At 40.8% G+C, this 18,669-nt stretch overlaps 1 protein-coding gene across 2 annotated transcripts in view; it reads right to left on the reverse strand.

Annotated features, from left to right (window-relative positions):
* sh3bp4a (SH3-domain binding protein 4a) overlaps positions 1-16,906 on the reverse strand; it is a 40,858-nt gene extending 23,952 nt beyond the window's left edge. The window contains exons 1-4 of one of the 2 annotated variants that reach the window (XM_063466247.1): positions 16,625-16,906; positions 11,719-11,827; positions 3,250-3,416; positions 249-2,602 (exon numbers count right to left, since the gene is read on the reverse strand). In XM_063466247.1, the coding sequence (XP_063322317.1) occupies positions 249-2,602; positions 3,250-3,373 (2,478 nt within the window). In that variant the 5' untranslated portion in view covers positions 3,374-3,416; positions 11,719-11,827; positions 16,625-16,906. The remainder of the gene's footprint in view (positions 1-248; positions 2,603-3,249; positions 3,417-11,718; positions 11,828-16,624) is intronic. The other variant, XM_063466246.1, reaches the window with a different exon arrangement.
* Between the last annotated feature and the right edge of the window lie 1,763 nt (positions 16,907-18,669).

Here is an 18,669-nt window from a genome sequence, read left to right on the forward strand (position 1 = left end):
TGTGTTCTTGAAAATGCAACACATTAAGGACTACAAAAACAACATAAGTTATGGAAATTTCAGGTTTCAATCAGTTTACAGAAAACAAAGAAATAAAGTTATATTCCACCAACTGTCACAAAATCCTTTAAGCTATTTAGCTTCACCAACATCGGTCTAAGCCATCTATCAATAGACAAACAAGAATATCATCCATTATATCGTTATACTGTAACATTAATACCAAAACTTCCATGACTCTGTCTTACCATCATGAGTTCCCTTTGGAAGGACTTCCTCTCCTTATTCTCCATATTGGTGCATTCCTCTTTGAGTTTCTCCAGAACTGATGCCACCTTCTCTGGTTCATTGTCCAACTCAGTCCGACAAAAATAATTCAATGGCAAATTCCCATACCCAAGTGCGTCCGCAAATGCCCTCCAGCTACCAACGTTCTCCATTAAAACCGTCCTCACAGTCGCATAAATATAAGTAAGAAATTTGCAAGGCTTCAGGATCTGCTCCAGCAGCATTGTGGTCGTTAAGTCCGGTCCACACCAATAAATGGGCTTGACCTTACCCAGAACCAAAACGTTTTTGGCGTGGACAAGCCCCATCTTCCCCTGATAGTATCCAATGTACCATTCTTTGGTCCGCAGCTGCCCTCGTAGTTTGATTTTCTCCTCACTGAGCAAGGCAATAACATCCCCCTTCTTGTACTCCAACAAATAGGTACTTTTGTGCTGTCTGATAACTGTTTTTATCAGTTTCCCAAATTTCAGGTTTGTAATGCCCCGCTCCTGAAATTTGGGGTATTTTGAGGTGACAGCTAAAGGTGAGAGGACAATCTTATCCACCTCTTTCTTTTTCAAGAACCTCCTCTGGCCTGTAATCCTTGCGCCTGTCTTTGGCGGTGGCTGTGGGGTTTGGACGCAGAACTGAGTCAGGATACAATCGAGGGCATCTTTGACTTGGACCCTGAGAGTAAAGTCTGAGATGCTGCTGGGGTTGTGCGATGTGATCATGTACAGGAGTCTGCTCACTTTCCCCAGTTTTACCTGAAATCCACGAATCATGCCAGCACCCTCGCTTGCCTTTACCTGGTAGTTGGACATGTTGGAGTACAAACCAACCTTGAGGTCCTGAGGGTATCCCAAAACAAACTGGTGCTTCCCCCACAGCTGGAGGGCCACTGGCGGAGTTGAGCTAGACTGCCGGCCGACTTCATTTACCAGCAAGGTTTTAGGAGCACAGTCATGCCCAAACATGGCCACAACTGTCTTGAAGGATGGGTGAATGTGCTTGGGTCCATATACACCCAAAGTTACCTTCTTCTGCACGTGGTCCCAAACAGTTGTATTGTGGCTGAGGTACTGTGACTGAACCACAACAGCCACGTATATGCAGGGCTCGAGACTATCCAGCTGTACCTGCACTGTATCCTTGTATATGTAAGCATTAGGGATTGGTGTATAAGGCCCTTCTTTAAAATCACTACGAACACAAACCACTTCAGCAGTGTGACAGCTCTCTCTCTTCACAGTTACTGATACCTTCATCTCCAGCGTGATGAAAGACTTGGTCTCCATGTTGCTGAGCTTGAGTTCCACCACAGGGCTTATGGTAGAGCAGTGATCATTATTTAGTTCCAGAGGAGGGTCTAGTAAGGCTTTCAAGGAGATCTGCTGGTGGTCTCCATGGCTAACGTGTCCCTCTGGAATGTGCACGCTTATGTGGGTGTCTGGAAGCTGAACAACCCCTCCATTACAGTCCAACCTGCACACTATGTTGGTCTCCACCGGCTGTGTCTGCCCCCATCCTGGACTCTGACCCAGAGAGTCAAGGTCATGGCAAGACCTGGCTAGCTTTCTGTGGTTTAGCCACGCAGTCCTGAAGTCCTCCCTGCTCTGAAACTGCTCCGGTGAAGGAGCCTTAAGGCCCGTGAAGAATCCAGAAGAAGGTAAGGTTGCATTTGATTGTGCTTGTAGCACGGACAGTTCAGACAGACTGTGGGAACGCTTACTCCTGAAAAATGGATTATCCCTGTGGAGGTTAGGTGTAATCTCTTGGATGGGGCTGATGGGGTTAGTACTGTTAAAATTATAGCTGTGAAACCCATTGTTCACGATTGTACTAGTACTAAAGCTGGAGCATGTCGATGGTGATGCCAGAGCATCAAAGAAATTGAGATCTGCTGAGTGTCTCACACCTGCCTCTTTGCAGTTTTGATCTAAGGGACAGATAAAGGGGTTTGCAGAAAAGTGGCTGTTGTTGTAAATTGGAGAGGGCCTTAGACTCACTGCTGTCCACTCTCCGAGACCTCCAGATTCCTTTAGTCCATCCTCATACCCCTCCCCAGCACTGTCAATCATCCCACTGTCGCTCAGCGAAGAGTTCCTGAAGCTGACCGGCTGGACATATGCGGCTGGGATGTATCCCATTTCTGTGTTGTTGTGGGCATACCACCATTCTCCCCCTGATGTGTCCAGCACATACAGACGATCACCTTTGGAGAATTTGAGAGTGGTAAAGCTGCTTGGGCAATAATCCTTTATGGCAACAACTTCCTGTGCAGCTCCATAGGAGGCTGAAGTGTCCAGCCTTAAGGCACTCGGAGAAGGCACTGAAAAGGAAAAGAGATTACACTGTAATTGTCCTGATTGCAAAGAGTTTTGTAACTGGTTTGGCCCTACTTTAGTTAAGTGCACTTAATCACTGTGCTGTAGTTAACAGTGCTTGTCTCATAATCAGAGACAGATATAATGAACCAGTTGAGCTAATTAGGTAGTCGTACTTTGGATCTCACTGAGAGACTTGTATCCAAATGGGTCAGTGGTTCAATAAAAACAGATCATAAGATAGCCACAGTACCCACAGAACAACCAAAAGCTTGTCTCTAATAATCTGAATCCAACTATATTTTCTCAGGTGTGTATGATCAGATGAAGCGCATAATTTACTGCATAATTTACTGCATAATTTACTATATTTAGGTCACCTCATTAGCGTATATGGAGCATGTAAACAAAGCTGTAATGAGATGAAACCAGTGAAGTGAAAGAACTCGGAAATGAATAAGCCTATTTTTAGCTGAATAATTTAACTGCAAAAAGATGAAAAGCATAAAAATTAAAACAAATTATTTAAATTCCAGATTTCAAGTGAAATTTAATGAAACTGTTTTTTAAACGAATCACGGGTTTGGACCTCAAAGGGCAACAAACGCGTTGCAACTGCACAAAAGTGGCATGGCTGCAGTTGAACACTGACCTTTGACATCGCTGAGACTGGCCCCAGACACCCCTTCACTGAGGTCGATGAGCGTCCCCTCAGACTTACATCGAGGCAGGATGTGGTTGTTGTTAGTCACTCTGATGATTCGATGGGCAGCCATGGCCGGTACTTAAAAAAATGTTGGCTCATCGGCAGCTTTTCAACTGAATGGGAAACAAACATAAAGGATTTAGGGACTGGATGGGAGCACCCAGCCAATTATAAACATTCAAGAACACTCACTTAGGCATTCAAGCAAATCTGGTGCAACTTCCAGAAGCAATGCTAATTTTCTACATCAGTAGCATAGTCAAAGGTCAAAGCTGCAGGAGCAGAAAATAAGGCTGGCACAGAAATGAGCCCCTGCATGAACAGGGAGTGTTTTTCTGAATCAATGCAAAGAGCAAGTGTGTTGAAGTCGGGGAGAAACAGAGATGTGATTCATGAGAACAACTGAAAAGCAATAAAGAAATAAATCCAAAACAGATTTAAGTTCTAAGTCACAGTGGCAGTGAGGAAGGTCAGGAACATATTGTAAAGAACAAGGGAAGCTCACTTTTATTTCTTCGCAGGAATAACAGAGTGTAGAAAACTCTTTGCATGCTATACCACCTCTATCGCTTCCAAATCCTCAAAACTTTGCAACAAGAAACAGTAGATATTTCTAAAAAGCGAGTCAAACTACAAAAAGAACACACAAATCCAAAGACAAAGAGTATTTAGATATCCTTTATGTGATAGCTGATTGCTCAAAACCATGGCTGTAAAAACCTTTTCCAACCCAGATTTAAATCTAGACCCTTTACAAGACACAAACAGATGGCGCAACATTTTGAATAAACACTGCAAACTTATTGTCCCCTTAGCAACCAGCTCAACAGGCTCACAGACTAGCTTGGAGATATGTTTCCCCCTGCCCATCTTTATTAAATGAAATGAGACACAATCCTCAAAAGCTAAGAAGGAAACAACAAGGTTTCAGAGTTGGAGCTGTTCCAGCGATCATCATGTGGAATGGGAGGTGTTTGGACAAAACATGGATGAGCTCAGTGAGCTGGTAAAAGCTGAGAGGAAACTTAGTGTGGACTGACTGAAGTGCTTCATGAAGCGTTGTAGTGTTGTAACATATTCATTTAACAGACAGTTAAATACATTTAAAGAAATAAGGAGTCTCTTAAAAATAACACACACACAAAAAGAACAAGTAATCTAAAAAAACTTAAATGGTTTAATGCACATTTATACAATTGAAATGACTGTAGAGAATACTAATACCAAGTTTGCATGTGTATAATTTGACCTGGAGTCCTTTAGACGTAGGATTTGAGGAGAAAGTAAATCGATCTGTTACTGTATATTAGGAGTCTTGCTGACCAGTCATACAGCCACAACCAAAAGAATGAGATCACCGATACGTCACAGATATAAGTGGCAATATTAGCTTCCTTTGAGCTTTCCCTCAGAGATACGGTGAGGAGCTCAACCGTTTGAGAGGGCTCAGAGTAGAGTCCTTACTCCAATACACTAAAAAGTGTATTGGAGTCGGTTTGAGTATCTGACTAAATGAATCCTGAGTGCTTCCTGAGTTGAGGTGAGCCCTTGGCCAGCTTGGGATTGCCTCAATTCCTCTTCAGAAGAACTAAAGGAGGCCAGGGAGAGGGAAGGCTGGGCCTCCCACGTGACCTGGACATCGATAAGTGGTAGAAAATGGATGGAAGAGTTTCACAACTAGCTAGTACTTAGCGTCCAAGAAACTGTAGTCATCACACTAGCCAGAAACTACAGCTTATGTTGTGTGAGTGGGCTAAAGGTAGTGGTTGAGTTTTTCTATACCAAACTACTGCAGCTTCAGGTCCATATTCACATTGTAATATAACATTACAAAACCTCTGATTAAATCGATGCGACCCCCAGCGACCTTTAAATGCATAAGCGGTACAGAATGGATGGATGGATGATAATAAAACAAGATTGAAAACTGAAGGGTCTGTTATGTACTGGTGGCATCATTTAGTATTGAGAATGTCTAAAATATACCTGCATTGAATCCTGTTCTGAGACAAAACCACAAAAATGCAGAAAAACTACAAAGACTGATTTAATTATCAAATATTTGGACAGTTCTGTTCACATACTTCAGGACATGTAGCATGTTTGAACATACACATACAGAAATGTAAAAAATTGCAGGCCAATCTCAGAGGCTGTTTGCACTCAGTCCACTGATTACAGTGCTCATTTTATATCTCAGACCATATCAAGCAAGTTACCAATTTCCTTGTCAGAAGTGAGCTGTGATTAAATTTGAAAAACACACACAGGCAACAGAGGACTATAATCTGATTAGAGAGGCGGCAAGAAATTGTTTTGCAGCAAAAACGTCCCACGAGACTTTATTATTCCGGCAGGACGTGGCGAGCGGCGACAGTGGGGACATTTGCATTTGCACACTAATGATGCCATTTTAATCTGATTAAAGCAACACAGACTGCAGGAGGTGCCATGAAAATGCCTTTCACTGATTGTCATTATTAGAGCTGTAATGTGTGCAGGTGGATTTCCATGCAGCTCATTTTCATAAAGTAATGCTTTGCAGCTTTCACGCACAACTAAAGACAACACAGCAAATTAGCTGCAGTATTATTAGTAGCTACTGACATGCATTATTGAGAGTACACCAACTTTTTGCTTCCTCTGAGCACCTGCTCAGAACTTCCTCCAAAACAGTGCCAACCAAAAAGACTATTGGAAGAGGTTCCTGAGAGGGCTCAATACTAGTTTTGGAGGACAAAATTGTTGGTTTAAAACATAAAACTTCTTCTAAAAACTGTCTTCCCTCTCATCACACAGCATCAAAGCTTGCAAACTGAAAGAAAACCAAAAGCAAAGCATCAAAAACTGAGCTTCATCTGGGTTGGAGGTTAATCCTCAGTGTAAAATTGTGATATTCGGAACTTCAGTGTATCTGTGCACACTGAATACCTTGTCTAAGGTCCCTACTCCTTTTGAAATTATTGTATTTTCAACTATGTGAAAATCTCAGCTCTCTTTGAACATGTCTGGCATTGATGACTATTGTTACATGCCGTTATTGTATAACCTTCCACTGAGGCAGTATTCAGATGAAGCTGAGGTGGATTTGATGGACTCATCAGGGGCTTGTTCGACTAAATCAACCTGCAGCCATTGTTCACCTGTCAGAAACATGGCTGTGTCTCAGTTTTTCGCTGAACACTGCTGACTAAGCAGTAATTTGATAGCAGGAAGCATCAGAATTAAGAGAATGAGTCAGAATTCAGAATATTATTCTAAGCAAAGAGGGGTGTTTTCAGCGTCAGATTATGACTAGTTTCTAAATCAGGGACTGTGAGGCGCTCTAAAGCACAAGGGGGGAACCAGCCATTACCAACTACACCCTATGATAAGGATCTCCCAAATGGTGTGCTTTGAGCCAAATACAGCTGTGCCAGAGTGTCCTGCCTCAACCAATTTTGATATAACACTGCAAAAAAAGGCAAGGAATTAACCAGTTTCTAGTATTTTAAAAATCCTTTCAAGGGGAAGTCCAGCTAAACCCAGACTGTTTGCAGTTACAGCATGGCAGGACTTATTAAAGTGTGACACATCAATGGCGCTGATTGACAGTGAGGAGTAACGAACACTTCTGTGGAGTAAACCACGACTAACCACCAGTGCACAAGTCCCACCACCTAAAGCAAGGAGAAAAACTGGTAGCAGATGGCGATGCAACCTCTGTCTCGTGACATCAGCAGCTCTCAGACCATGGAGGAAGTTGCCAAACAAGCTGAAAAGGCACTTGCAAAGTAAAAATCCCCGTGTGGAAAAATGTATTTTAAAGAGAGCTAGATCCCACTCCAGATTCAGATATGCCATTTGTGAACAATGTGAAAGTGTTGGATAAGGTGATGGAGGCAAGGTAAATGCTAGTAGACTGGCGACAAGGCGTCTTGCTGGATCCAGATCTGGCAAAAGGGCAGTCAAAGATGCCTGCATAAGACAACAGAAGATCCAGGCTCAAAAGCAGAGGTGACAGAGGTTTTACAGGTGCGGCTCCTAATTAGGGATGGGTACCGGTATCCGGTGCCATTAAGGCACCGGTTCTGACATAAACGGTAGTAACCAGACCGAAAAGCAGCGCACATTTCGGTGCTTTTTTTCGGTGTTTTTTTTCCTGAGATGTCATACACTTTGGATTCTAGCCAATCATTTTACCTTTGCAAGCGTAGTAGGCGGGCCCAGGTACGTACGTTCTTTTAGAGCAGAGCTACAGATTAAAAATGGCCAAGGCGAAGCGGTCAAAAGTCTGGCTGTGCTTCACAGCAAAAGATGCAAACTCAGCAGCCTGCAACAAGTGCTTTAAGGTGATACTGTGCAAAGGAGGTAACGCCTCGAATCTGATGAAACACCTGGCGACGTATAACATTTTGTTAAAAGCCGAGAAATGCACCGTATTTGATAGCTTGCTGCGAGACCTCACACCGAGCACATCTACTGCGGGTGTGGTGCCTGTTATCGGACCCGGAGTTAGCACCATCCCCCAAGAACCCGAAGAGGAGAGTCCTGGTCCCTAGCCCTGCCAGTGTAGCAGAAATGATGACGGATGATGATGGCAGCAGCAGCCGTTCTTCTCTGCGTGAGTAGCTTAATGTTGTTCGTGTGTAATTTACGTTGAGTAGGCTAACCACGTTATTACATTAATGCACGTAAGGTGAACTAGCAAACACCGTCGTAGTTATATGCCGCTAAATGACCAAAGGAAAAGTGGAAAACAGCTAAACTTGAGAGGTTTTTGGACAAAATTGGTGTTTTTTCCATTGATTAAGCACTGCTTCCAGCCAAGAGTGATACCATATATGCCCTATAGCTGCAGAAAAGGCTAACATTGTTATCTTCAGGGTTCGTACACCTTTTTCAGGGTCAAATTCAAGCACTTTTTAAGCACTTTCAAGGTCCATTTTCAACTTTTTCCAGCGCATTTAACGCCCCCCCCCTTCAATTCACATCACCTCAGTAAGACCATGTGAAAATTAAAACAAATCATCCTAGGTGAACTTAAACACCTTTGTTCCCCTTTTGTTATAACATAGAAAAACGGACCACAGAAAAATACTGCAAAAGGAAAAGGTTGTCTTAGATACATACAGTAAACTCAAAAAACATATTTCACTTAAAAAATTAAGATGTGCAAATGTGAACAAATCAACTTGTTAGAGACATTCATCTTCTGTTGAAAAAATGAAAAAAGAAATTATTAAGTCTTCTCATCAGATATTGATGCTTCTTTCCTGTATCACACAAAAAATAGGAGACAGATGTTTGTTTGTTTTTTAAGTTAATTCCCAATAAAACTAACTGTAAGATGTTTAACTACATTGCTGTCTGTCTGAAGTCCTAAATGATCACCTTTAAAGTGTTTGTGCTAATAACATCATAAGACAGGCATGAAGAACAGCACTGACTGGGAGAGGTTTTGAACAGATAACATACTCAGTTCAGTTTAATATATACGACTTAAAGAATGCACAAGCATTTACCTAAAATCTACTTATTTAATCTATCATCAGTGATATTATTAGGTACAATTATAATGTATTGTTCATCTCCCTTAAATGAACAGGCAGCCTTAATGTATGAAATATCCATATACAAAAAGACACATATTTGTCTACTGCCTCAGTGGCTGATGCTGCCCCACAGGCCTCAGTGTGAGCTTGAAGCCATTTATAATGTTTAAGTAGTTTAATGTGTCGGTGCTCACGATAAACACATTTTGAATGAAAGCCGGGGAACTTGGTAGCACAAAAACAAGTGGCTATTCTTTGTGACCATATGGATCGGTCCCTCATATTACCATTATTTCACCCAGCACAGGGATAAACCCTGCAGGTATGACAACAGCAGGTGTATCACTCCTAACGTTTTCCACCTGGAGACAGCATTTACACTGAAATCTGCCTTTGGTGGCTTTTTGCAGCAACTGTGACATTCACTAGTAGAACTGACACACAAAACAAAACAACGACTACACTACACACTAACTACACAAGACAACACACTAACTTGAGACTCCAAACACGGTAAACGTCACAAGTCTCTCACCTGTGAAAACTCACTTTCTCCCTTTCTTTCGCTCGCTCACTCCTAAAACTTCCCCCTCTTCCTAAACAACCAAATCTCACGTTTCCATATATATTTTTGATTGTTTGACACAAATAGGGAAGGGTGTTTTTTTTCCTTTTTTGCTCACAAGCGGAGAGTGTTTGCTAGCGCTGTCCTTAGAAAACGCCGTTTTTACTGTCTCTTCCTGTAGTAAACGCCTCTGTTTTATTTAGGAAAAAAACATCGCGTGTACTTTTGATCATAACTCTGGTTTTACGTGGCCTATCAACACAGTTTAAAAACTGGTATATAGTTTGAAGTCAGTACTTTTGACAAAAGTTGAAATGGAGCCTCTGGGTCCGTCGAAAGCCTTAAGTTGGCTAGCTATGTATCGGGCTAATGTTTAAAGCTTTCACTTGAGTAAAGTAACTCATATTACTGCTACTGCTAAGTAATGTTAGCCAGGTTCACAGCATGCTCCATAAATCTCCATGCCATAACTAACTGCTATAATAGCGCTGCCGTATTTGCATCACACTCAGTGCATTTCAATCATTATCCCGCGGGTTTGATAGCTAGCGAAATAATAATCATAATTTTAAAAAATAGCATGTGTAACGCACATGTACTGGAAAATTATTTACTAGCACTCACCTATCATGCGACTGGAGAACGCAAACTCCGCCATTGTCGTTTTCTGTCAAACACTCATTAAAACAGCAACCTCCAGGTATGTTAGCGCACTCATCCCCGACTGTCCGGGGGAGGGGCGGGGTCACACATTAAAACAGACAGCGGCGCAAGGCAGCCCAGGCGGAGAAAGTTTGCTTTTACATTTTGCGACTCATTTTATTTCTCTATCTGATAAGAAAACTATTCAGTCAGATAGTTATTTGTGATGAATGAAATACAGTTACACTTTCAAGCACTTTTAAGCACCACATCTGAAATTCAAGCACTTTTCAAACCTTGAAAAGACAATATTAAAATTCAAGCATTTTCAAGGATTTCAAGCACCTGTACGAACCCTGTATCTTTTTACAAAATAACAGCTAAACATGAGAGGTTTTTGGACAAAGTGTGTGTTCTCCATTCTTTAAGCACCGGTTCGAGCACCGTTTAAGCACCGACACCGTTTCAAAAGTACCGGTTTGGTACTGGTATCGGATAAAACCTAAACGATACCCATCCCTACTCCTAATGTTTTGAACAACCTACCTTTTTCACATAGGAGCTGCCCAGACTCTCAATCCTTTTCAAACATCGTTTTTCATTTTTTCTCTCTTGCTTTCAGTTTTAGTTGAGCAAGATACCCTGGCTTTTATTATGCAAACACAGTCTTGCATTTAGTTTGTTTTAATTGTTGATTTAGTGACTGAATGTAGAGTGTATACTTCAAAACACCTATGAAGCACTTTGGTCAACTGAGGCTGCCAAAATAAACATGTGGAGGTATCCGCTGTGGCGACCCCTTATGGCAAGGGAGCAGCCGACAGTAGCATACTACAGCTCATTGCAACTTGGTTTTGAGTTTTCCATTAGGTGATAGTACCTGGTACCAGGTCCTTTTTTAGTGAGTTATGACATAGACTCCTTCACAAAAATCAAACCCACCAAATTTGAAACCTGGTAACAAGGGAAATGGCTACACAAAAGCCAACATCGTGGTCTCAGTCTGACGAAAAACCAAACACCTAGCAGGAGGTATACTATCACCTCGACATCCTCCATTTTTGTGTTGTGTTCGTGTTGCATATAAATGACGTCATTAGACTTTTGGTGTTGTTATAACAATCCTGTGCATATTTAGGTGGCACACAATTGTAATGGAAAACGACTGAAACCAAGTTGAGTTGAGCCGAACCGAATAGGTTCCAGTGAAAAAGAGGCTATAGTACTCTCCCTGAAACCTGATCTGATCTGAGGCTATTTTGTGCAGATATGAATACAAGCAAGTCTTGAAATTGTGAAAATGGGCCTTGGGCACAAATTTTTTTTAAAAACTCTGCACTAAGACAGAAAAGCAAAACTATAACAAGAAGAAGACTGCCTAGTAATCTCAGAGGATAAAAAAAACATCTCTAGCCTGATTCTCAGGAGAGAAAAGAAAGCTAAACTCTTGGGGTGGGCTAAGACACGCCAGCATTTCACTCGGAATAAGGGACAAAAATCCAATTGAATACTAGAGTACAGTATAAACTGATGAAACCAAGTCAGTGATTAGTGCCATTAAGAAGGATGAATGTAAGGAGAGGAACGAGCGAACAAAAGATATTGCAGTGTAGGGTTGGGTGATTTCAATAGTCTGATCGTCCTATTGTATTCTTTGAGGCTGCCAATACCCACCATGGTTTCTGAAGGTGGTGATGGAGGGAGGGAGAGGGGTGCATATTGTCTCCCATCTTCTATCTGGGCAGTAGCATAATGAGCAGCAGGGCTTCTTGCATCCTCGCCACTGTCAAGGTTGAAATGTTCTCTGGTTATTCTTTTTGTGCTCAGCTCTACTACAGTGGCTCAAACACTAAGTACTCTACCTTAATGAACAATTATTTTATCTCCATTAAAGCTGAAAAAAAAAAACCAAACTTCCTCTAGTCTTTTGGTTCATGCATGTGTTTATTATCCTTGAGTTTTTCAGCTGCTCCGTTGCAAACCTGCTGATATTTTCACATCTGCCTCTCTGGAGATTAAACAAAACTGCAGCGGAGGTGGACTCTCAGATGCGGGGTGTGCAGGGAAGAGAAAGTGGAGGAATTGCTTAATGGCTGCAAATGTTCACCTGGGAGCTCCTGCTGAAAGCCGGTCAAACTCCTTTGAGGTGACATTTCATTTTCCTGAGCGTGCGGCTCATCGATAAAACCCCTCCTTCCTGTTCAAAAATGAGCACTCAGCGAGCCGGCTCGGCTGCTATCAATAACAAGCCGGCAGACAAAAATACCGTGTCCTCTCTTTGATATAATGCCACGACGATCAGTGCTAAATGCAGCGGGAGGTGAGGATGGCTCTGACAGATAGAGGTGAGGGAGGGGGAGTTCACTGCAGGAGGTTCAGCTCTGAGAAAAATGGAGTGCTAAAAGCTCAAACTTTTGTCAGGGAAGAAAAAAAAACATCTAGGATCTGATGAGGAAAATGACACAAGTCATTAAAAGGACAAGAGAGAAACAAGCTTGTTTGACCGCCTCTGAGAAACGAGGAGATACAGAAATAATAACTCCAACTACAGAGAGCAAAATGATCTCTCCCACTTGTGTTCTACTTCATGTTTGCAGATAAATTTCCAATTCAGAGGGAGTGAAAATGCCAAAACAGCATCTTCTAGAGGCTTTGCAGTGAGCTGCCGGAGCGCTTCTTGGCCAGCCTTTGCATTGTATTCACATGCGAGTTGTCAAAATGTTTGAGTTATCCACACATTTCAGTCAGGCTGATGGAGCGCAGGAGCGGCGAGCACATCGGGGAGTCGAAAGTTTAATTAGCCGAGAGTGGGCCGGTCCTAATCCCTGGATGAATGTAACTGTAATGACTATTTCCAGCAGCCATATGCTCATGGAGACTTTATCATTTTTCCATCATGGCTGTTTCTAATGGGCAGCACACATCTGCTGGCAGGAAAACAAAGCCTTAAACTTAACCTACAATATCTATATTTAATCTATTAACTCTGTAAGCGTTCACATAGGCAGCAATGTCAGATCAAAGCAGGAGTAAAAGTCTCCTAAATCAAGATCAAGCACCCCAAAGTAAGCTCCTCACTTCCTCTTGTGCTGTAATTCTCGGAGATCAGTTTAGTAAGATGAAATAAAAACACCTTTATAGGCTTGTTAGCTAAATCTTCAAACAGTAAACATGAGATAAAACCTCCACATTCCATTAATGTGAAGAATAAACACCTCTTTCGGCAAAAGAGTGAAGCTGGAGCCATCAAAAAGCCAGTCTGATTCGACTTTAAGCTCCACTAAATGTCAGCTCTTTCATCTGTTCTGCAGGAAACTGAGAACAGGCTCTCGGGTTTAATTCAGTGCCAACCTCGGGACGCAAACACATTAGGTCGAGTCGAGTCAAGTGGCGACCAGGCCTGCCCGAGGCGATGCAGCTTTGCTCCCAGCATGCACCAGGGGACGTGTGTTTACACCTGCGATGTGGTCGAAATGAAGCAGCAGGAGAAATGAAGCAAGAACTCCGGGGCAAAGATGTCCTTGGAAGTTTGCATGCTGCCAAATGAAATTAAAAATGAATGAGGATAACGGTCACCTCTAATTAGTGGTTTCACCTTCTCTTTCAGTTGGTTTGATTGGACAGGAGTTTAATGATTGGTCTCTGTGGGCCACCGTAGATGTTTCTAGGAGCTTGAAAGGACAGGGAATTAAACCCCCCCCCCCAAAAAATGGTGATCGTAAAGACTGTATAAAGTGAAGCCAATGTGGAAGTGAATCACACTTGCAAGACATTCATTTATTTTCTGTTTTTACTGATTCTGATTCTACTACTGGGAATAATTAAGATACTCTGGATGCTGAGTTGTTGATCCACCAGTGTAGGTGGAAATGTTCCTGTCAGTCCATTTACAGTAATGCCTCGATCCTGTATATATATATATATATATATATATATATATATACATACATACATATATATATATATATATGCGCAACTAATTGTATATTTAAACTGTTTAGTTTTTATGGTATGTGTGTGATTTTTCTACCTACCTACCCATCTATCAATCTGTCGATCTACCTACCTACCTACCTATATGCAAACCTATCTGTATGTTCATCTGTCTACCTAACTGCCTAGTTACCTGTTTATCACTCTTTCTGCATACCTACCTGCCTATCCATCTGACTATCTACCCACCTATCGGTCTATCAGCCTGTCTGCCCAACCGTCTTCTTACCTACCTGTCCATCTACCTGAGTAACCTCTAACCACCTGTTTAAGAGTAGGATTATCTTGTATTTTAACCACATGTTAAATAATCCAATTTTTCCAAACATGACAATGCTAAATCTACCCCTAACCCTAGATGGATCAGGGGGCATCCACACAGGAAAAGAAGTCAATGATCTTCAGCAACCTTAAGCCAAATGGGCGGATCCTAATGTAAGCTTTCTGAACTTCAAGGCGAGTGATTGAACTACCAATGAGACCGAAGGCTACTGTTGATTGTTATATCACGGTGTGCTAAATACATTAAAGGGATCTTTTATTTATCTAAATTAATCTTCTTTTAGCTTAAAATGAGCCAGCACAACATCAATGATCAAATTAAAGGCTCAACTCTTTATTGAAAAATCTCCAAATAATATAATAAAGGAGTATTATGGGCAACCTTCCCTCTGGGACTTCTTTTTTGTAGAAAACATTTAAAACGTCTTTTCTGTTTAAGTCTGCACACAGAGAAGCACCACGTTCCACGTTCGACCTGCTCATTTCTGCCCCGCAGAAATAAAGTAATAAATAAAAAAGCCTTCCTCTTGGCATGTGGTCAAGTACATTAGTCTGCAGAAACACTCTGCCCTCAAATGCCGCCGTTCATCACCGGAGAAATTCATCCGTAAAATATTACAATCGCCACTCTCTCGCCCCCTCGGGATGAATTTCCAGGTAAACGAGGCCCGCTAAGTGCTCAGTTGTAGTGTCACTTCCTCCTCCGCGCTGAAGGAGGTTCTTCAGCAAACGGCTGTTTAAGAAGAAGTGGCACTTTGCACACGTCAACCGGTCAGCTTCGGGGCAGCAAATCGCTTAAATTTGTGTTTTGATTGCTATAACTCACTTCCGATGTCTCGATTTCCAGCAGGAAAACAGCCAAGCGGTGCTTTACAAAGCATTAAGAGTTGAGTGATGGGGGAAAGTTATTATTCAGGGAAAATGCAAAAGGAGCTAATGGTGACATTAGCAGCATTTATAATTCCATGAAAGGAGTTTAGCCCATTTTAAAGTGATAATAGAGGATGTCCTAATGTGACAGAGCTCCATTTTTAAAAGGAAGGAGATAATGAGAATATAATTGGTTGCTTTTGGACTTTTTTCCTCACCAACCGGAAGAGCTTCAGGTGTAAAAACGTGATTATCTAACTTCAAGGCAGCAACCCGTTCCACGAGGTCATGATGACCAATTTGCAGACTATAAAAACTAAGTATGCCATGTGTTATGGTGTGGGAAGCATGAACGTGATGTCAGTTTGATCGTGATTGGTTCGTGTGGCAAGGTGTGTTAACTGAGATTCAGTGGAGGAGGCTGGGAAGAGGAGGAAAATGAGAGGGAGGAAAAGACAGGAAATAATGAAGGAAAGGGAAAGGACAGAGGAAGAGGATACAAAGGGGGAGTGAAGGTTTATAAGACAGAGGTGAATAAAAGGACAAAAGAGGATAGGGAGGAGAAGAGAAAGAGGACTTGAGGGAGTAAAGAGATGGATGAAGAGAAGGCAGTCAAAATCAAGTGGGAGAAGAGAGCAGGGAAAAAGGATGCAGCAGGGCTGGGAAGGAACAAGAGGGGGAGAATACCAGAGGGAAAAGAAAGGGGGAAAAGGGAGAATGCAGCAAGAGAAGAGTCAGGAAAAAAGTGCAAAAGGAGGAAGATGTGTCAGGAGAATGCTGAGGCAAAAAGAGAGGAAGAGGAGGACAAGCAGATGAAGATGAATAGGTGAAAACAGGACAAAAGGTCTCTTGCAGAAGTGTTTAACATGGAAAACACTCCTGTTAAACCCTGAAGCTGAGAGGGAGAGGATTTTGAGCTTATCGGATGACCTTACTTGCAGGGCTAAAGAGGCGCTGGAGAGGGCCATGCACGCGCATAACAGCGTGTGCACGCGTGACAATAAGCTCTAATTGCCAAATTGCCATTTCCAGTCACTTTTTACTGTGCTGCTGCTGAACTTCTCCTTTTTAACCACCGCTTTAAAGACAGTATATAAAATAATAAGACGAAAAGGTCACGAAGGAAAACATGAAAATGTTGGGGGAAATAAAATAACAATATACACTATACACCATTAAAACAACTTATCAGACAAAATGCTATTAAATATTAGTAAAACACTATAGAAAGTCATTATGGGGAACAAATGTAAGTAAAAAGTCAGTGTGAAGCAGCGCAACTGAATAAATATATATAACGTGTATCATCATGTGAGTAAAGCCGAATTTGTCTCCATGCACAGTTCTGCTGAGGTAACCACTAAACTGAGCGGTTAAGTACTTTGAAACAGAGTCAGAGGCTGTAATTCTAAAATTGGTTGTAACGTGAACTGACCTCCCGGCTGGCTGGAATTCCCGTGCGCTCAGAGAACGGTCCGAGTGAAGGTGAAGAGTGGAGCTGATGGAGAGCCGCGCGACGCTTCTTCTTCTGCTTTTCCCCGTTTTTTCCAGCGACATTTGCCTTAAAAAAACAAACAATTTTTTTGTTTTTAAAAACGGGAAATTAGTGAGAAGAAAAAGTAAGAGCTTGTTTCTAGTCTAGAAGTTTTTAACGATGACAGACGAGCTCAAATCCCTTGAACCACCCGTCTCTGCTCCGCGCTGCCGGAGGACTGGAGGAGACAGACGCTGGAGAGGAGTGGTGACGTCAGGACGAGGGGCGGGGCCATAACACATGCACATACATGCGCACATTGGATGGTTACGCTATAGTAATCTATTACTTTACTGAAGCAGTCTTATGAAAATAGTTTTCGTCTGATTTGTCACATATTAAAACAGAAATGTAAAATTCACAACTAAAATGAAATTAAAAAAGGAATAAAAAATACAAAGTAAAAGTTTGAAACAAAAATTAAGAAATTTAATTAAAAAAATAGATTATGAAATAACAACTGTCAAACAATAGTAGAAGAAATAGAATAAAGTAATCAAAGTATCAATAATAGTTAAAAATAAGAAAGTAAAATAATAAAATATAATGTAAAAACTTAAATATAATGGAAAAATCTTAAATAAAAGCTAATATTTATAAATAATTATAAACTATAAACTACAAATAAATATTACATTTAGAAATTAAAAATGTAAACATTATTAAATAAAAAGTTACATTTAAATTTAAAGTTAAAATGTGCACAGTGTATACTAAACATAAAATGAAATTAATCAAAATTAGGCAAAAGTAAAAAATTAAGAGGTAAAAAGGAACAAACCACATAAATTATTAGATAAAATGAATCAAAAGAAATAAGGGCAAATTTGTGATAATAAAACCCTCAAAAAGCTTAAATTGTAGTAAAATGAATTCTAAATTGTAAAATCAAAAGTGAAAATTATAAAACAAACTGTTAAAAATAGAAGATAAACAGAACTGATGAAGAGAAATGATAAAGCACAAAGAAAATAAAACATAATACGTTTAAAAAATAATAAATAAAAAGTTTAGCTTATTAAACAAAAATTCCAAAGAAAAGGCAAAAAAAATATTAGTAATAAAATGAATAAAATTAAAAAATTGTGGAATTTTTAAAAAAGTATAATATATATAATCATGAAATGAATCAGAATTATTAAATATAAATATATAAATAAATGTGGCATGCCACTTGACTAACCCTTACCGTTTCCATGATACATGTGACATAAAAGGAAGCCAAGTTTCATCTCTTTAGTTCCAACACATGTTTCAATTTCCAGTAAACAAAATGAACCTGTTGTTATTTCCATAAATAGGGAATAAAATGTCAATAAACACAATAAAACTCTCCCAGGAGTCAGTAATGATCAGGACTGACTGGGCCTGTCTATAAATAAAGCTGAAGGGTTAATGACTTGTAGAGCAGGATGGTCCTCTGCTAATGAGCCGCAATGGTTTGGTGACTGAATATTGTCAGCGAGCTAAAATCCCTCTGTGGCTGCTGGGGTCTGGGTGACATTGCTAACAACATTCAGAAAAGTCAGAAAAAAATTAACTGTGCTTTAGTTAGTTCAGAATAAATGCTATATAGTGATATAGCATTTGTTCTGTCTCCCAAAGTAAGTAAGTAAGTAAGTAAGTAAACTTTATTTATTAAGCGCTTTTCACAGACAGACAGTCACAAAGCGCTGTACACAAATATTAAAATAAACAATAAACCTCAGTAATGTGAATCTAGTAGGGTTGAGATACTATCAGCTAGTCAGTCAGCAGGCAAATTAACCAGTCATAAATTAAACTATTTCAAAGCCCGCTGACTGACTACTTTTAAGACTAAGTCCACCATCACACACAAAAGATCAAATCAAGCACCACCATCAAACACAAAAAGGTCTGACTTTGATCAAAAAGCTGAGCAAACTGGACTCTCAGAGCTCTTTATGAACAGAGGAGATGAGTGG

This window comes from Pelmatolapia mariae, linkage group LG23 (assembly GCF_036321145.2).
Source record: "Pelmatolapia mariae isolate MD_Pm_ZW linkage group LG23, Pm_UMD_F_2, whole genome shotgun sequence".
NCBI classification, from domain to species: domain Eukaryota; kingdom Metazoa; phylum Chordata; class Actinopteri; order Cichliformes; family Cichlidae; genus Pelmatolapia; species Pelmatolapia mariae.